General features: G+C 39.3%; 1 protein-coding gene across 1 annotated transcript; it reads right to left on the bottom strand.

The window, feature by feature from the left end:
• Positions 1 to 4,726: 4,726 nt before the first annotated feature.
• On the bottom strand, positions 4,727 to 13,923 carry ccnl1a (cyclin L1a). The gene is made up of 10 exons (XM_056373605.1): positions 13,597 to 13,923; positions 13,277 to 13,351; positions 12,493 to 12,602; positions 10,436 to 10,556; positions 10,185 to 10,249; positions 7,619 to 7,718; positions 7,382 to 7,486; positions 6,944 to 7,197; positions 6,728 to 6,826; positions 4,727 to 6,584 (listed from the first exon to the last, which is right to left on the bottom strand). The coding sequence occupies exons 1-10, from the start codon at positions 13,834 to 13,836 to the stop codon at positions 6,107 to 6,109; spliced, it is 1,647 nt and encodes a 548-aa protein (XP_056229580.1). The 5' UTR covers positions 13,837 to 13,923; the 3' UTR covers positions 4,727 to 6,106.
• Between the last annotated feature and the right edge of the window lie 298 nt (positions 13,924 to 14,221).

Below are 14,221 nucleotides of genomic sequence, written 5' to 3'. Positions count from 1 at the left end.
TGACCTTTTATGCCTTAATATACAGTCATGTTTTTTTGACATTTTACGCCATACTATACTATGATGTTTTTTTGGCATTTCTATGCCTTACGATACTATTTTATTTGATGCCTTACCATACTATAACGTTTTTATGACCTTTTATGCCTTAATATAGTATGACTTTTTTAACTTTTTTATGCTGTACTATACTATGATGTTTTTTTGGCATTTTTATGCCTTACTGTACTATGTTGTTTCATTCCTTACCATACTATGATGTTTTTATGACCTTTTATGCCTTAATATACAGTCATGTTTTTTTGACATTTTACGCCATACCATACTATGACGTTTTTTGACATTTTTATGCCGTACCACACTATGACGTTTTTTAGCATTTTTATGCCTTACAATACTATTTCATTTGATGCCTTACCATACTATGAAGTTTTTATGACCCTTTATGCCTTAATATACTATGATGTTTTTTTTTTATTTTTTGCCATACTAGACTATGACGTTTTTTTAACATTTTTATGGCATACTGTACTATGTTGTTTCATTCCTTACCATACTATGACGTTTTTATGACCTTTTGTGTCTTAATATACTATGATGTTCTTTTTGATATTTTATGCCATACTATACTATGACGTTTTTTGGCATTTTTATGCCTTACTGTCCTATGTTGTTTCATTCCTTACCATACTATGACGTTTTTATGACCTTTTATGCCTTAATATACTATGACGTTTTTTTGACATTTTCATGCCATACTATACTTTGACGTTTTTTCGCATTTTAATGCCTTATAATACTATTTAATTTGATGCCTTACCATTCTATGAAGTTTTTATGACCTTTTATGACTAAATATACTATGATGTTTTTTTGAAATTTTATGCCATACTATGATATGACGTTTTTTTTTTAACATTTTTATGGCATACTGTACTATGTTGTTTCATTCCTTACCATACTATGACGTTTTTTGGCATTATTATGCCTTACTATACTATTTTATTTGATGCCTTACCATACTATAAAGTTTTTATGACCTTTTATGCCTTAATATACTATCATGTTTTTTTTAAATTTTATGCCATACTATACTATGACATTTTTTGACATTTTTATGCCATACTATACTATGACGTTTTTTGGCATTTTTATGCCTTACAATAGTATTTCATTTGATGCCTTATCATACTATGAAGTTTTTATGACCTTTTATGCCTTAATATACTATGACCTTTTTTAAACATTTTTATGCCTTACTGTACTATGTTGTTTCATTCCTTACCATACTATGATGTTTCTATGATTTTTTGACGTTTTATGCTATACTGTACTATGATGTTATTTTTGGCATTTCTATGCCTAACTATACTATGCCGTTGTATTGCTTACCATACTATGACGTTTTTATGACATTTCATGCCTTAATATACTATCATGTTTTTTTTTACATTTTATGCCTTACTGTACTATGTTGTTTTATTCCTTACCATACTATGACGTTTTTTGACACTTTTTGCCTTACTTACTATGACGTTTGTTGAGGTTTTGAAGCCTTACCATAATATGACTTTCTTTGACCTTTTTATGCCTTAATATATTATGACGTTTTTCTGCCTTACTATACTATGATGTGTTTTGACATTTTTTGCCTTTACTATGACGTTTTTTGACATTTTCTGCCTTAGTATACTATGACATTTTAATGATTTTTTATTTTTTACCTCACTATATTATGACGTTTTAATAACTTTTTATGCCTCACTATACTATGATTTTTTTATGACACTTTTGACCTATTATACAATGACGTTTTTATGCCTTTTTTTTCCTTACTGCACTTTGACGTTTTTTATGACTATTTCTGCCTTACTATACTATGACATTTTATGCCTCAATATACTATGACGTTTTTCGCTATTTTAATGCCTTAGTATACTATCATATTTTTATGCCTCATTATACTATGATCTTTTGTGACGATTTACGTCTTACTATCAAGAAATAATATAACCACATACCTTTCTTTTGATTGTATGATATCTTTTTAGGTTTTCATGTTCATAATACAAACAAACCATGAATATCTGATGTAAACATGAGCATTCATAGCCTCCCCTGGAATTTAAATCAGATTTGCATTGTAATAAACACGCAATTTATGTAGTTACTGAAATACCTCTGAATCATATTGAGATTACCCCTTCATACTGTCAGTCACAAGTGAACCTCAACACAAAGACATTTGGCATTACAACGATCTTTGTCCAAGGATGAAGAAAATATAAGTCATAAGTGATACGTGCATCTCTCTCCTTTTCCATCCATCACAGAGGATTCAAAAAGTAGAGCCACACTGGCACAATCACATCCTCCCATCCCATCAACAAATGGAATTATACCTGACAGAAATACATGTTTCCATCCACTCCATCCATCAGTTCAACACACAGAACACTTTGACAAGGTAATGTCCATGTTTCAATCAAATGAACAGTGAGACTTCATTTGAGATGATACTGCATACTGGGTGTAATCTGCAATTCTTTATTTGCACGTTTATTACACTGAGCACACATTCAGTGCTGCATTTTTCTGTTAGCAGATGCAATGACAGAGATTAAAATTCCTCACTGTCCAATGGGAAAACATGTTGAACAATTAACATTTTTACATAATATCATCCTTAAAACGACAATAACAAGTTGTTTTTTTCGGCCACGTGGGGGGCAGCAGAAGCAAATTGTGAACACAACAGTGTCATATTTTCACTTGGTCATTTACATATCCAGCAGACAATGAGCAACATTAGCATTCATATGGAGTCATGTTTCTGGGCAATCAGGTGAATTTCCACTCTGTAGTGCACATCTGGCTATTTAGCTACTAAATTATCCACTATTTTCACTAGCTAATTGCTAAGTTTTCCTGTCTGCTGTCTAGCTTATGTTGAAAACAGCTGCCTATTGCATCAGGTTGACTCAGCCAGAGTAAATGAAACACCTGTGAGGGGGTGTAGGGTCTTACAGCTCATCAGCTATACAAGTCAGTTAACATTAGTGGATGGTACAATACTACAGGGTAATGCCTACAGGTAGTCATTAAACCATTTACAGCCCGCTCTGTTCTCTGTGGCTTCAGACTGATTAAAGGAGTGTAAAAGCCATTAAGTCATATCAATGTCACACAACCACACCATAAAGCAAAATATTTGATGCAGTTAAATACAATTCCTTACAGCTATATGTAGTATAGTGAGGGATCATTATGACCCAGGAACAGGCCACAAATCTTTTACTTTCCCAACACATTCTTTACAACAGGGAAAGATTTACTGGAAGAGCGAAGTAACTAATGTTTCATTGCCAGTGCATCCTCACTTCACTCTGATTTGATAGAATGATGATTGAAGTCTTCCCATAAGAGAGTGGGAGTGGAAGCAGTAGTCTAAGTGGTGGATATCTCAAAATGTGAACAAATCATTTCAAACTGTCAGCATTGCTGATAAGATGGGGGTGATATTTAGAGTTGAGTTATCACTGTGCTGGATTTGTCAGGTGGGATTTCACATGGACTACACCAAATGACTTGAGGCCAACTACTGTTTGTCTCAGTTGTGTATCTGACCTTTAACTCACTCAGGAAAGATTTATGGATCTGTCAGGACAACAGCCAGGTCACACTGTGGATACATCAGTGTGAATGACCTGTGTGTGAAGGTGCTTAAATGTGCTTCCTATGAGATGTGTTACCCAGAACTCTGGCAGAGTGTATGTGGCTGACATGGGTAACAACAGAGAGGCTTACAATCACAGAACCAATGTGGAGGTCCAGTACAGTCATGTAGAGTTCTCCCCAATATGTTCCCTAAATGCAACTTGGTTAAAAAGGATGCTAGCCTTTGTAGAAATGTATTTACACAATTAATTTACGTAATTCAGTTATTTATTTCTGGCTTTCACTAACACGTCTCTAACATGTTTGATTAATGACCCTCATGAGGGTGTCCACTGGAGGATCCTCTCTTACCTCATTTATACATTTCTCAATAAAGATTCGGCTGAGGCTTTTCCTGTACACATTATTTTTGCAAAGTAACTCAGTAAACCATCATTAAATAAAATGTCTTTAATCTGAGTATCAGTTGAATTAGCCAGTTGTCCCTATGGTATTTTCATATGCTGGATGTGTGTTTTTAACAAATTGTGATAAGGTAAATAACTAATCTCCTTCAATTCTATCTCCTGATCACTATTGAAATGTATTTCTTATTAAAACCTGGTAACAATATATGACAGACAACTCCAAGCGTGTCAAGTCTGTTGGAAGCCAAGACACTTCTAACTACTAACCCAGGCCAACAGCTCCCTCTGGCTGCCACGGATTATTCCCCCTGCAGTATTCTGTTCTACATCTGATAACCTTTATGTATGCAACACATATAAAAACAAACTTTGGGCTACACAGCTAATTATATCTATTCAGGTAAGCTGTGCTCCCAACCATGCAATGAGTGGAGATGCTACATGTAGCATTGTAGCTGCACTTTCAGGGTGGGTATGTTGGGTAAATATGACATAACCCATATACATCATCTTAATTAACAATAAACTCAGACACTGAATAATAACTCGATCTAAAGTCTTTGCTCCTCCCCACTACAAAAGATGTTATTTTGTTCTGTATGATTAATTACTACAGGCATTAATTCAATGAAGATCAACTGTACAGTTCAGTGGCATAACTCATTTATTATTGAATAAAAATTGGATTGGACATGAACACGTGCAGACTAAAAACCAGTGTAACAAATTGACAACCCTAAAATGTTTTGAAATCAAGTCTGCATCCCCTGCTGTAAAAAAAAGAAGAAAAGAAAAAAACATGTATATAACCAGTTTGCTTTTCTGAAACTGTACAAAACACAGCTTTAGCAACATACACCGTCCAAAAGAAAAAAGGACAATGGAAACAAAAACTGCTTGCCTGCCAGTCCCTTTATGTGCAAACATATTGATCTTTCCTGAATGATCGTTTTTTATTTTACATTTATTCATTCAATCCTTCCACTGATCAGTTTGCTTTTATAAATCAAAGCGTTCACATTTTGTCAGTGGATATCAACCCATCTTTACACTGTAAATAAGTTTTTTTTTCTTCCCCCAAAGTCCATAACTTTACATGTAAAACCAAAAACATAAGGGTAGGCTAGAGGGCTGGTAGACATGTGGGAAGGGGGTATATAATGGGAAAATAAAGAAAAACCTATAGATGGAGGAGACGATGACAGGTTCTGGACTGATGTCACTCTGCATTGATGCCTTCCTTGAACCACTGATCACATCCGACCAGATGAGGGAAAAAAAAGGCTCAACACTCGTAAACTTACAAACAGTCCACGTCATGCTGGTAGTTACTGCTGCAGCCTGGGTTCCTCAGACACACACCTTGAATCTACACTAACAAAACATCATACACCTCTGCCAAATATCAGCTACAGGTGTGCTGTGTAGATGAGAGTCAAAGCAATGAATGTTCTATCACCAAGACATTTGAGCATGCAAAAGCTATGTGCAGGATTCAGGCGATTTCAACAGCGTTTCCATAACTGCCTCCAATGTCAGGGCTTTAATAAAGGTTTTCATTAGGAAAAAAATTCATGTTTCTACAGGTTTTGTCATTTGGCTTATGCCAACAAAATTCAAGGTTGAAGAGAATCAGCATTCTTGTAAATTATACTGGTCAGTTTCACAATGCATGTGAGGAACCCAGAAAACCAACTGTTGATATTAGGCTGTTAATATACCCAAAGTGAAATCAAATCCTGCATGTTCTGTTAGCATTTGGCTTCGACAGCTGCTGTTTGGTCTCCAAGCCCCAAGACATGTCAGCTATGTCATCCGTTAGGCAGGAGATATTTTGGTTTACTTCCATATTAGTTGCAGCACAGCTATTTACTTAAACTCTTGAAGATTGCAAGATGACTTCATTTAATTGAACTCTATTCAACAGTAATCAGAGAACATGCCAGATTTGACTTTGTTTTGAGTAAATTGACAAAATTTGAGTGACTATCAGCCCCAGAGCTAGTCTGTTGGGGTGTGTCTCAGCGCCGGTGACGGCTATGTCCTGAGTGCCCACTACTGCTGTGGTGTTTACTCTTGTGGCTACGCTCCCTCTCTCTGTCCCTTTCGTAGGACCGAGACCTCTCCCTCTCCCTCCTGTCTCCTCGATGACCACCTCCTCGCTCGTGTTTGTGTTTCTTTGAAGAGAGGTCAAAGGAAGTGCGGTCTCTGTCTCTCTCCCGTTCCCTCTCTCTGTCCCGGTCCCTGTCTGCTTTGACTGGAGTGCGGGACCTTGAACGAGAACGCGAGCGCTTCCTCTTGTGACCAGATCCTCCACCTCCACTGTTACTATGGCGTCCACTGGGCTTGGAGTCACTACTGCTATGGTGGCTGGTCTTGGACTTGAGGTGGGGGAGGAGGGGTGAGGTCTGATGTCGCCGAGGAGAAGGGCTACGACTGTGAGAGCGAGAACGTGAGCGAGAACTGTAGGTCCCTGAGCGACTGCGCCTGCTGTTGTAACTGTGGAAACATAAGAGAAAAGAGAAGATGAAAATCCAAGACAAATTACCTGTTAACAGATTGCCAATACATTTGAAGCAAAAAGTCAAACTCGCAAACAAGTTAGAACTTTGACCAGTAAACTGTCTTGCAAGTGATCTTACTGTCTGCGAGGGGATCGGGATCTGGACCGTGAACGTGTTCTTGAACGAGATCGACTTCCACTCCTGCTGTTCCTCCCTATCTTCACCTCTTTTCTTAATCTGCCGGGGATGGATGGAAGAAAGATTGGGTTGATTGAATCAAGATGCACACATTATTTTGCTAGCCCTTACTATGTATCTAAAAACAATTTTAGGGATTATGTGTTTGTTTCTTACCCATTGTGGGGACTCTTGTTGACCTGAGCCCGGTTGTCTGGCTCCTTCTTAACTGGTTTGAGAGACTGGGGATTTGGGGACTTCTCTTCTACCTTAACCACATTTGGGGAGCAGGGCTTGGAAGCAGGAGAGAAGCCACCCAGTGTGGACAGAGCAGGGGTACCATCGGGATTAAGGCCTTTGGCCTTCAGTTTAGCCTCAGCCAAGAACACCTTCCTTCGCTCCACCTCCTTCTCCAAGTGATCATAATTAGGCTAGGGAAAAAAAAAAAAAATAGCAAATCAAATTGTCAATACACATATAACACCGAGAACCGGGAAGCGTTATCACACTGTTGCTAAAAGGATTTTTGACTGGCAGTTTCCCTGGTGGCATACATAGCAGGAGTCTATACCACTTTAATTTATAGCTTAGTGGACCAATGTTCAAAAAAAGTACCTTCTTCCTGGTGTAAAGTTTCAGGGTGGTAATGCAGATGTCTTTGATCTCATCTTCGCTGGCACCAAACAGCAGGTACCAATGAGGTCTGGATGGCAGAGGTATCTTGGAAAAAAAGACACACAAAAGGTTATAACATTAGAAGGTGTTGTACGGTAAAGCCGTGGAGTATGTTATCTGGTGGCATTGGGCATATAAACAATCAGCACTTGTGGCAAGGTAAGCATTTACTCTTACCTGCAGAGCTCGGGCAGCGAGGTATATGCAGGCACAGGCAATAGTCTCAGCTTGGAACCTCACAAATACATTTGTCCTCAGGCTATCATTCATGTAGTTCCTACGAAGGCAAAAAGAACACATAGAAACAAAAACATAGCATCTTTTCTACACAAAACAACCTCTTACCCATACCCACATCTTCAAGTTATTACTGCAGGTCAATAATCCACTTTCAAATTAAGCCTTCTAAATTGTCACTCATAGGTAATTCTTACATCCAAAAAATCTTCACCACCTGAAACTTTGTGGTGTGGGACTTCTGGACACTGACTGGTTACTGATATGCTGGCGAACAAGTTACAAACTGTGGATTTGACCTTAAGAGGCAGTGACAGCATTTGAAGTTAATCTTTAGCCCTGATAGCTATAAAGACAAAAGCTTCACATTTTAAAGTTACACAGTGCTGAAGTGAGATATGCATTTTGATCTGTCAAGTTTAACTTTGTCCATTTCTCTCTGGGGCATCCATAGGAGTGCTGTATGTCACAGGTAAAGCATGAAGACACAAATGAGAAATAATCTACTGAAGACCTGCCAAGACCATCTTACCACACACCATGACCTGGGAGTAAGTGCATTAGGACTAATGACGATTAAGACGATGACACATGCCTTGTAAGGTGGGGAACATGCAGGCATACAGATGAAAAACATTCATCTGTAATGTGGTTGCCACTTTCAGATTGTTAGATCTGAGGGAATAGGGAGGCACAGCATGTATGGTGGCAAGCATGACGGCTAGTTTTTCGGAATCAGTGGAATGTTGATGAACTCGATGCAGCACTAGTCTCATATTCTGACAACTTACATGTTTAGTATGTGAACTATACGGTTTGTGAACTTTATGATTGAAAGTTTCAACTGTAAAACCAAAATGACTTCCCACTTAAAATAAATACCATCCAGTCCTGCGTTGAAACTGACCCCATAAGACCACTGATTCTGCAACCCCATTTCAGTATGTGGCATTTTAAGACTGAACTAAAGGACATTAGGTGGCAATCTAGACCTCACTACTTAAGTCTCTGTGCTACAAAACAGATTAGGCGTCAGTGGGCTGTCTAGGACAATGGATAAATGAGATTAGCCGTTGGGAGAGCATTAGGGAAGACAAAATGGCCAGGATGTGAATCAGGCAATTACAGAGTGGTGTGAGCATCTATGTCCATAAGAAACATAGAAGTCAAAAAGACAAAAACATGTGTGGCAACACAAACATGATGATAAAACCCCCTGATAAACTATCTCAACACTGATTCTACTCAGATTATCAAGAGGAACTACAACCAGGCAAAAAAAGCAACTAAAACTAATCACAAAGAAGTGCAACTTCCTTTCCACAGCGGTGACACTTCTGCATATGCATACACTGAGTGTGTCTATTTCTACCCAGTCGTATGTACTGCTCCACTAGAAGTGTGCAAGCAATTGTTAAAAACCTGCCTCACAGGGATTAATTCCAGTCTACCCTGCCTTCAAAAAATGACCAGACCTGCACTTTCGCAGGTCAGTCTATGCCAACGCTACTATAGATAACATGTGGCCGTTGGATTCTGACTGCTGCGTGGGCGAGACAGGTCCTTGGAGGCAAAACCTGAGAACTGGATCAGCCTGTAAGACAGACACATGTCTGGACACCACGTCAGTTGGGGACAGGACACAGTATGCTACTGTAAATATAAAAAAAATAGGCAGGTAAGCTGGTCAAAAAGTTATTCTGTTCTGGCTAAGTTTACCTCATTGCTAGATGCAAGTAAACTAGAAAAAAAAAGTCAGAACATAAATGTATCTGTAGCTACTTGACAAAAATAGGTATTACAGTTGAAACCGTTGTAGCAAGACCAAAAATACAAATCCTTTTGGACACCCAAGAGAAAACAAGACGATGTTGGCTGTTGGGAAAGGCCCGCCCGCCCCCTTCAGTGAATCTCGGCATTGGGATTGGCTGTCTGGAGAGGGGCAGCCAGCCAATAGGGGGAGCTTCCTGAGGTCATGTGGTTGGAGGAGGCAGAGTTCAGAGGTTCTTTATGTGACTTACCAGCATGGACTACCCTTTAATCAAAGAGTAGAGAGAAAGGACAAAGTTAAACCAAGTTCCCTGGGCAATGAAAATCAAACAGACTTTATAGCAAAGCCATGTAAGGGCAGACAAGAGAGTGAGACACATGAAAGGTTTGCAATAAAACAAATTGCTCCATCAGAAAAAAAAAAAGAGGGCGAAGGGTTAAAATGGAGTGAGGGAATGTCGCAGTCAGACCTGGGCAAAATGGATGTTGAATGGTTTTCAAGTTTGTGCTTAAAAACATGTGGGGCACTTGAATATCACTTATCTGACAGGTGATGTTTCCACATATGGGTCTGTCCCAAGTTCCTAGCAGATAAATCAAGTGCTCTTCAAGTTATTCAACCTTTTGAAACTCCTTCAACTTCATCTTTTAGCCCAGGTCTGGTGGCACTTCTTGAAGACATGACACAGGTTGCTGCTGTGGGGGATGGTCAGGGGAGAATTAGTAAGGAACTTACCAGGCCGTCTGGACCAGTGTCTGGTTCTTTTCACATTCCAGGACTTGCAGGTACATGACGATAATCTGGAATGGTAAAATTATTGCATATTAAAAAATACAGAAACAGTCCCAGGTGTGGCATTGTTCAGAGAAGTCAGAAGCTGCTTCCTGTGTGGTTACATCTGCATGACAGAACAAACTTAAAGCTGCAGTAACTAAACTATGCTGCGCTTCACAATTGAAATGCTTTTAAGTGTGGTGTAAACTCACCTTGTGTGGATGCTTGACATGCACACAGAAGCCCAGCTCCTTCAGGACCCGACGTTCCGCTTTGATGACTTGGTTTTTGGTATTTATGTAGTTCTGATCAAGTATCAATGAACTTGGAGTCCTAGTTAATAAAGGAATCAAAATAAAATAATGTTTCCCCCCTTTCGAAATAAAAGTGGTCAAGAAAGTGCCCTTCTGAATTCTTGCTCTCTTTGCTTTTTTCCCGTTTCAACCAACTGAAAGCAACAGGTTTAACTGTTTGCATGCCTGACAGTTTGCTGGGGTTTGTGGACTCCTGTGGTTCCAGTGAAAGCTTATGGGATCTTTAGATAGCCCTCAACCTCAACCACCCCGTGTCACAGCTTTAACAGAAATATCAACTCATCATCGCTTATAACTCAACCTCGATGTGGAGAAACATTTTACAGTCTTCAAACTTGAACCTCAAACTAAATGCAACACTTCTATGAACTGTCACGTATCACTTGCACCTCCAGTAATATACTGTATTCTTCTATAATAATCTGATAAGTGACCAACACCGCTGACTACTACGACTATTAACAGTGCACCAGTACACCCAGACTCAGAAACCAGGGTTTCAGGGTATAGTTTTCTTTGTCCAATGACTACATTTCACCTTCAAAGCAAACAAAATACTGTACTAGCCTACACAACATCTGCTGGTTAAAGACAGCATATTACTTCAAAACTTCAAATGCTATAGATGCTGACAAAAAGACTGATAAATGGTATTTTTATACCAAAAAAGAGATACATCGCTCTGTACACAGGTGTGCGTCAAACTCCTTATGAACTAACAGTCTACAACCTTATGTACCCTTTACATTATTCAACGAAAACAAAATAGAGCTTGCAAAAAACCTGACTGAGTAGTAATTCAGCATTTACCCTTTTCAGAACCAACAACAATCAATTGTAGGATCCATGTCTAATATTTTGATGTTCCAAATAACACAGAAATTTAAATGTGAATGCTGTCATGCTCCAAACCACATGCACTGAAAAAAATTCCCAGGACAAAAACAATGTCCTTGATAAACATGACAATTTACAGTCCAAATTCACATCTAAAAAGACATTCTTCCTACAGGTGCATCACAAACTCTGGTACACTTAAATTCTGATTCAAATTAACTACACGTGTTGCCAAACTACTAAAGCTACAATGCATGCGCTGACCCCGCATGGACTACAAGTATCCAATAAATTATTCTAACTTCAATGAACAAGGTGATATTTCTATAAAAGCCATGGGTAACAGTTGGTGAATGGGGTGTTGCTCTTTAAGCACAAACAAAATGCATGGTGAGGAGCAGCCAGAGAAGAAAACTACATTACCCAATGGTCCGCAGATTGACGGACAGATACCCAAAGCTTAAGATTGAACCACAGGAGTCCTCAATGCACCCCGGGGGCCAAGGACCTTCGGCCAACCTGTCATCCCCGATCCCAGTGCCCCGCGGTGGCTCAGACCACAGGCGTCTCCCACAGGAGGGGGTGGGGTGGGCCTGGGGGAGGAGAGAGACCCCCTCGCATCATGGTTGTCATGCCGACTGCTTCATCTTTACGTACCATTCCACATCACCCAGGCTTTGGTAAATGTAGCTGGTCGCTGTTAGTTGGTTGCAAGGGAAAAAAGAAGCCAAGTTAATGCCAAGGTCTATAGCACTGACATGAACAGATTTCTATGAAGACAAAGGCACGCAAAAATAAAGCAGTTGTGCCTTGTCTTACAATGCACTCCAATTTTCAAAGTGAGTTTGTTGAGAAATCATTTTCAGTGTAATGTCAAACTCAGATGTCATATGTAGACAATTACACTTTTGAAACTACCAGTGAAGCGGAAACTGAAAAGTTTTAAGATGGTTTAGAGTACATGGGTAAACAGAAGAGCACTTTCACAGCAAAAACAGATCAACATCATACAACATTGGATAAAAACAAAAAACAAATGCAATGCAACATGTTCCATGTAACAAAAATCATAATTTATTATTTCCAAAATGAGGACTGGTTTCAATATCAGTGCTTACTTTTTGCCTCTGATCTGCCTCAGATGGTGGAAAACATTGATGACATCTCGTATTCGTCGTGGTGCTTCTTCAATCTTGGAGGCCAAGTTGATGCAAGCCATAGCAACAATCTGTTAAGATAATCAAGGCAAGAAGTTGGAAGGAAGAGTTCAACAACTTAAGACATGCAATCAGAGATGGACTGCCCACATGCGAACAGTAAATTTGGGATACTTTACTAGTTTATACCATAGTGTTTTGATGCTGTGGACCAAGCTGCAGGTCTGGGACTAGTGAGTTGTAACAATACTGAATTTATTCATGATTTTTTAATTGATAACTTTTTTTAACTTGATAAACATTAATGTTTATCAAGATAGAGGGTTTTCTTCATGTTGACCAGCACTTGGCATTTACTTTTCTCAGACCAATACCAAAATGTAGTTAATTGTAGATACTTACAACTTAACATTAATGTTACTTTGTCAGATTTATAAAGTTATACTGATCAGTCAACCAACCACCACTTGCACTTGGGAAATGCTTTAACGCCTATTTTCAGGTATGTGGGTCTTTCCCTGTTGAAAAGTAACTGACTCAGAGTCGTCTCTGTACATTCGGTTTGTTTTTTTGTTTCGTATTGAGCTTCAGTGCGTCTCTTCTTTGTCTTCAAGAAGCTCAAGAATTCTGGTACGACGTAGCGACAATATGGCTGCCACAAACGCAACCATAACGTTATGCTATGCTAACACTACCGAGCAACCAGTGGCCTGACAATGCAATCCATAAACTTGAACGGACTCACCTCAAAACTGTGCTTGACGAAGGACTTGGAGTAGAAAAAACGATGAAAGAGCACCTGCCCCGTTGCCATTGCCACCTGCAGAGAAAAACAGAGCAAGACGTTTATCACTTGTGTTGTATAAGCTAGCCTAACCTTGCACAATGGATCGCCGCCATTTTACTTCCACCACGCCAACGTCAAAGAGCTAACATTAGCATCCGCTAAAAAACAGGCCATGGCTCGTTGAAGACTAGGAAAACCTATCAACCCAAGTGCGTTGAGAATAAAACGCACTCCGACATATAGAATATCACATATTCTAACAATTCAAGGGAGTTTACCTGGGGTAACCGGAGAAGAATGCCCGCCGACTGGATCAGTTCACATCCAAGAATGCGAAGGTCGGTCTCCGTGTTCAGGTCGAGGCCGTCGAGCATCGACGGCGTAGGAGAGAGCCTTTCCTCTGGTATGAGCGAATTGTCGATCGTAAGGTACACTTCTGAGTAAACTTTGTCACCAATAAGAATGCCATCGTTGTTTGTTGATGCGTTGGAAGATACAGAGAGAGGACCTGCGGCCATCTTCGCCCAATAAAACAGCAGTTACCAGCAATGGCTCAGCCAGCCTTGACAGAACGACGGCGGGGCAGGGTGACTAACAAAGCACGTGACGTCACTAACATGCCGAGGCTCAAAGGGTTGTGCACATCCGCGGTGGTAAAATAGTATCGCAGTATTGTAACACTGAACTTGAATTGAACGCTTAATTTCTTTAAACTTTTCATAAACTGTACTGGAATATAACGCCTAAAGAGAATTTCACTCTCACGGTTTATTAATGATAACTGATTTAGCACTTCCTAGTTATGTTCCTGTGTGTACAGATTGCAAGAGTACACCCGGACAGTCTAAACAAAGTAAAATAGGTAGTATACAATAAAGAGTTAATAAACAAAAAAGTGTTCCT

Source organism: Seriola aureovittata, chromosome 4 (genome assembly GCF_021018895.1).
Source record: "Seriola aureovittata isolate HTS-2021-v1 ecotype China chromosome 4, ASM2101889v1, whole genome shotgun sequence".
Taxonomy (NCBI): domain Eukaryota; kingdom Metazoa; phylum Chordata; class Actinopteri; order Carangiformes; family Carangidae; genus Seriola; species Seriola aureovittata.
This window is presented reverse-complemented; position numbering and strand designations above follow the sequence as displayed.

Excerpts from the sequence above, each read along its gene's own strand:
- ccnl1a (XM_056373605.1), bottom strand. The coding sequence starts at position 13,836 with ATGGCCGCAGGTCCTCTCTCTGTATCTTCCAACGCATCAACAAACAAC. Across the intron at positions 10,250-10,435 it reads ATGTCAAGCATCCACACAAG|ATTATCGTCATGTACCTGCA; the intron begins GTGAGTTTACAC and ends TTACCATTCCAG. Across the intron at positions 7,487-7,618 it reads TCGCTGCCCGAGCTCTGCAG|ATACCTCTGCCATCCAGACC; the intron begins GTAAGAGTAAAT and ends TTTTTTTCCAAG.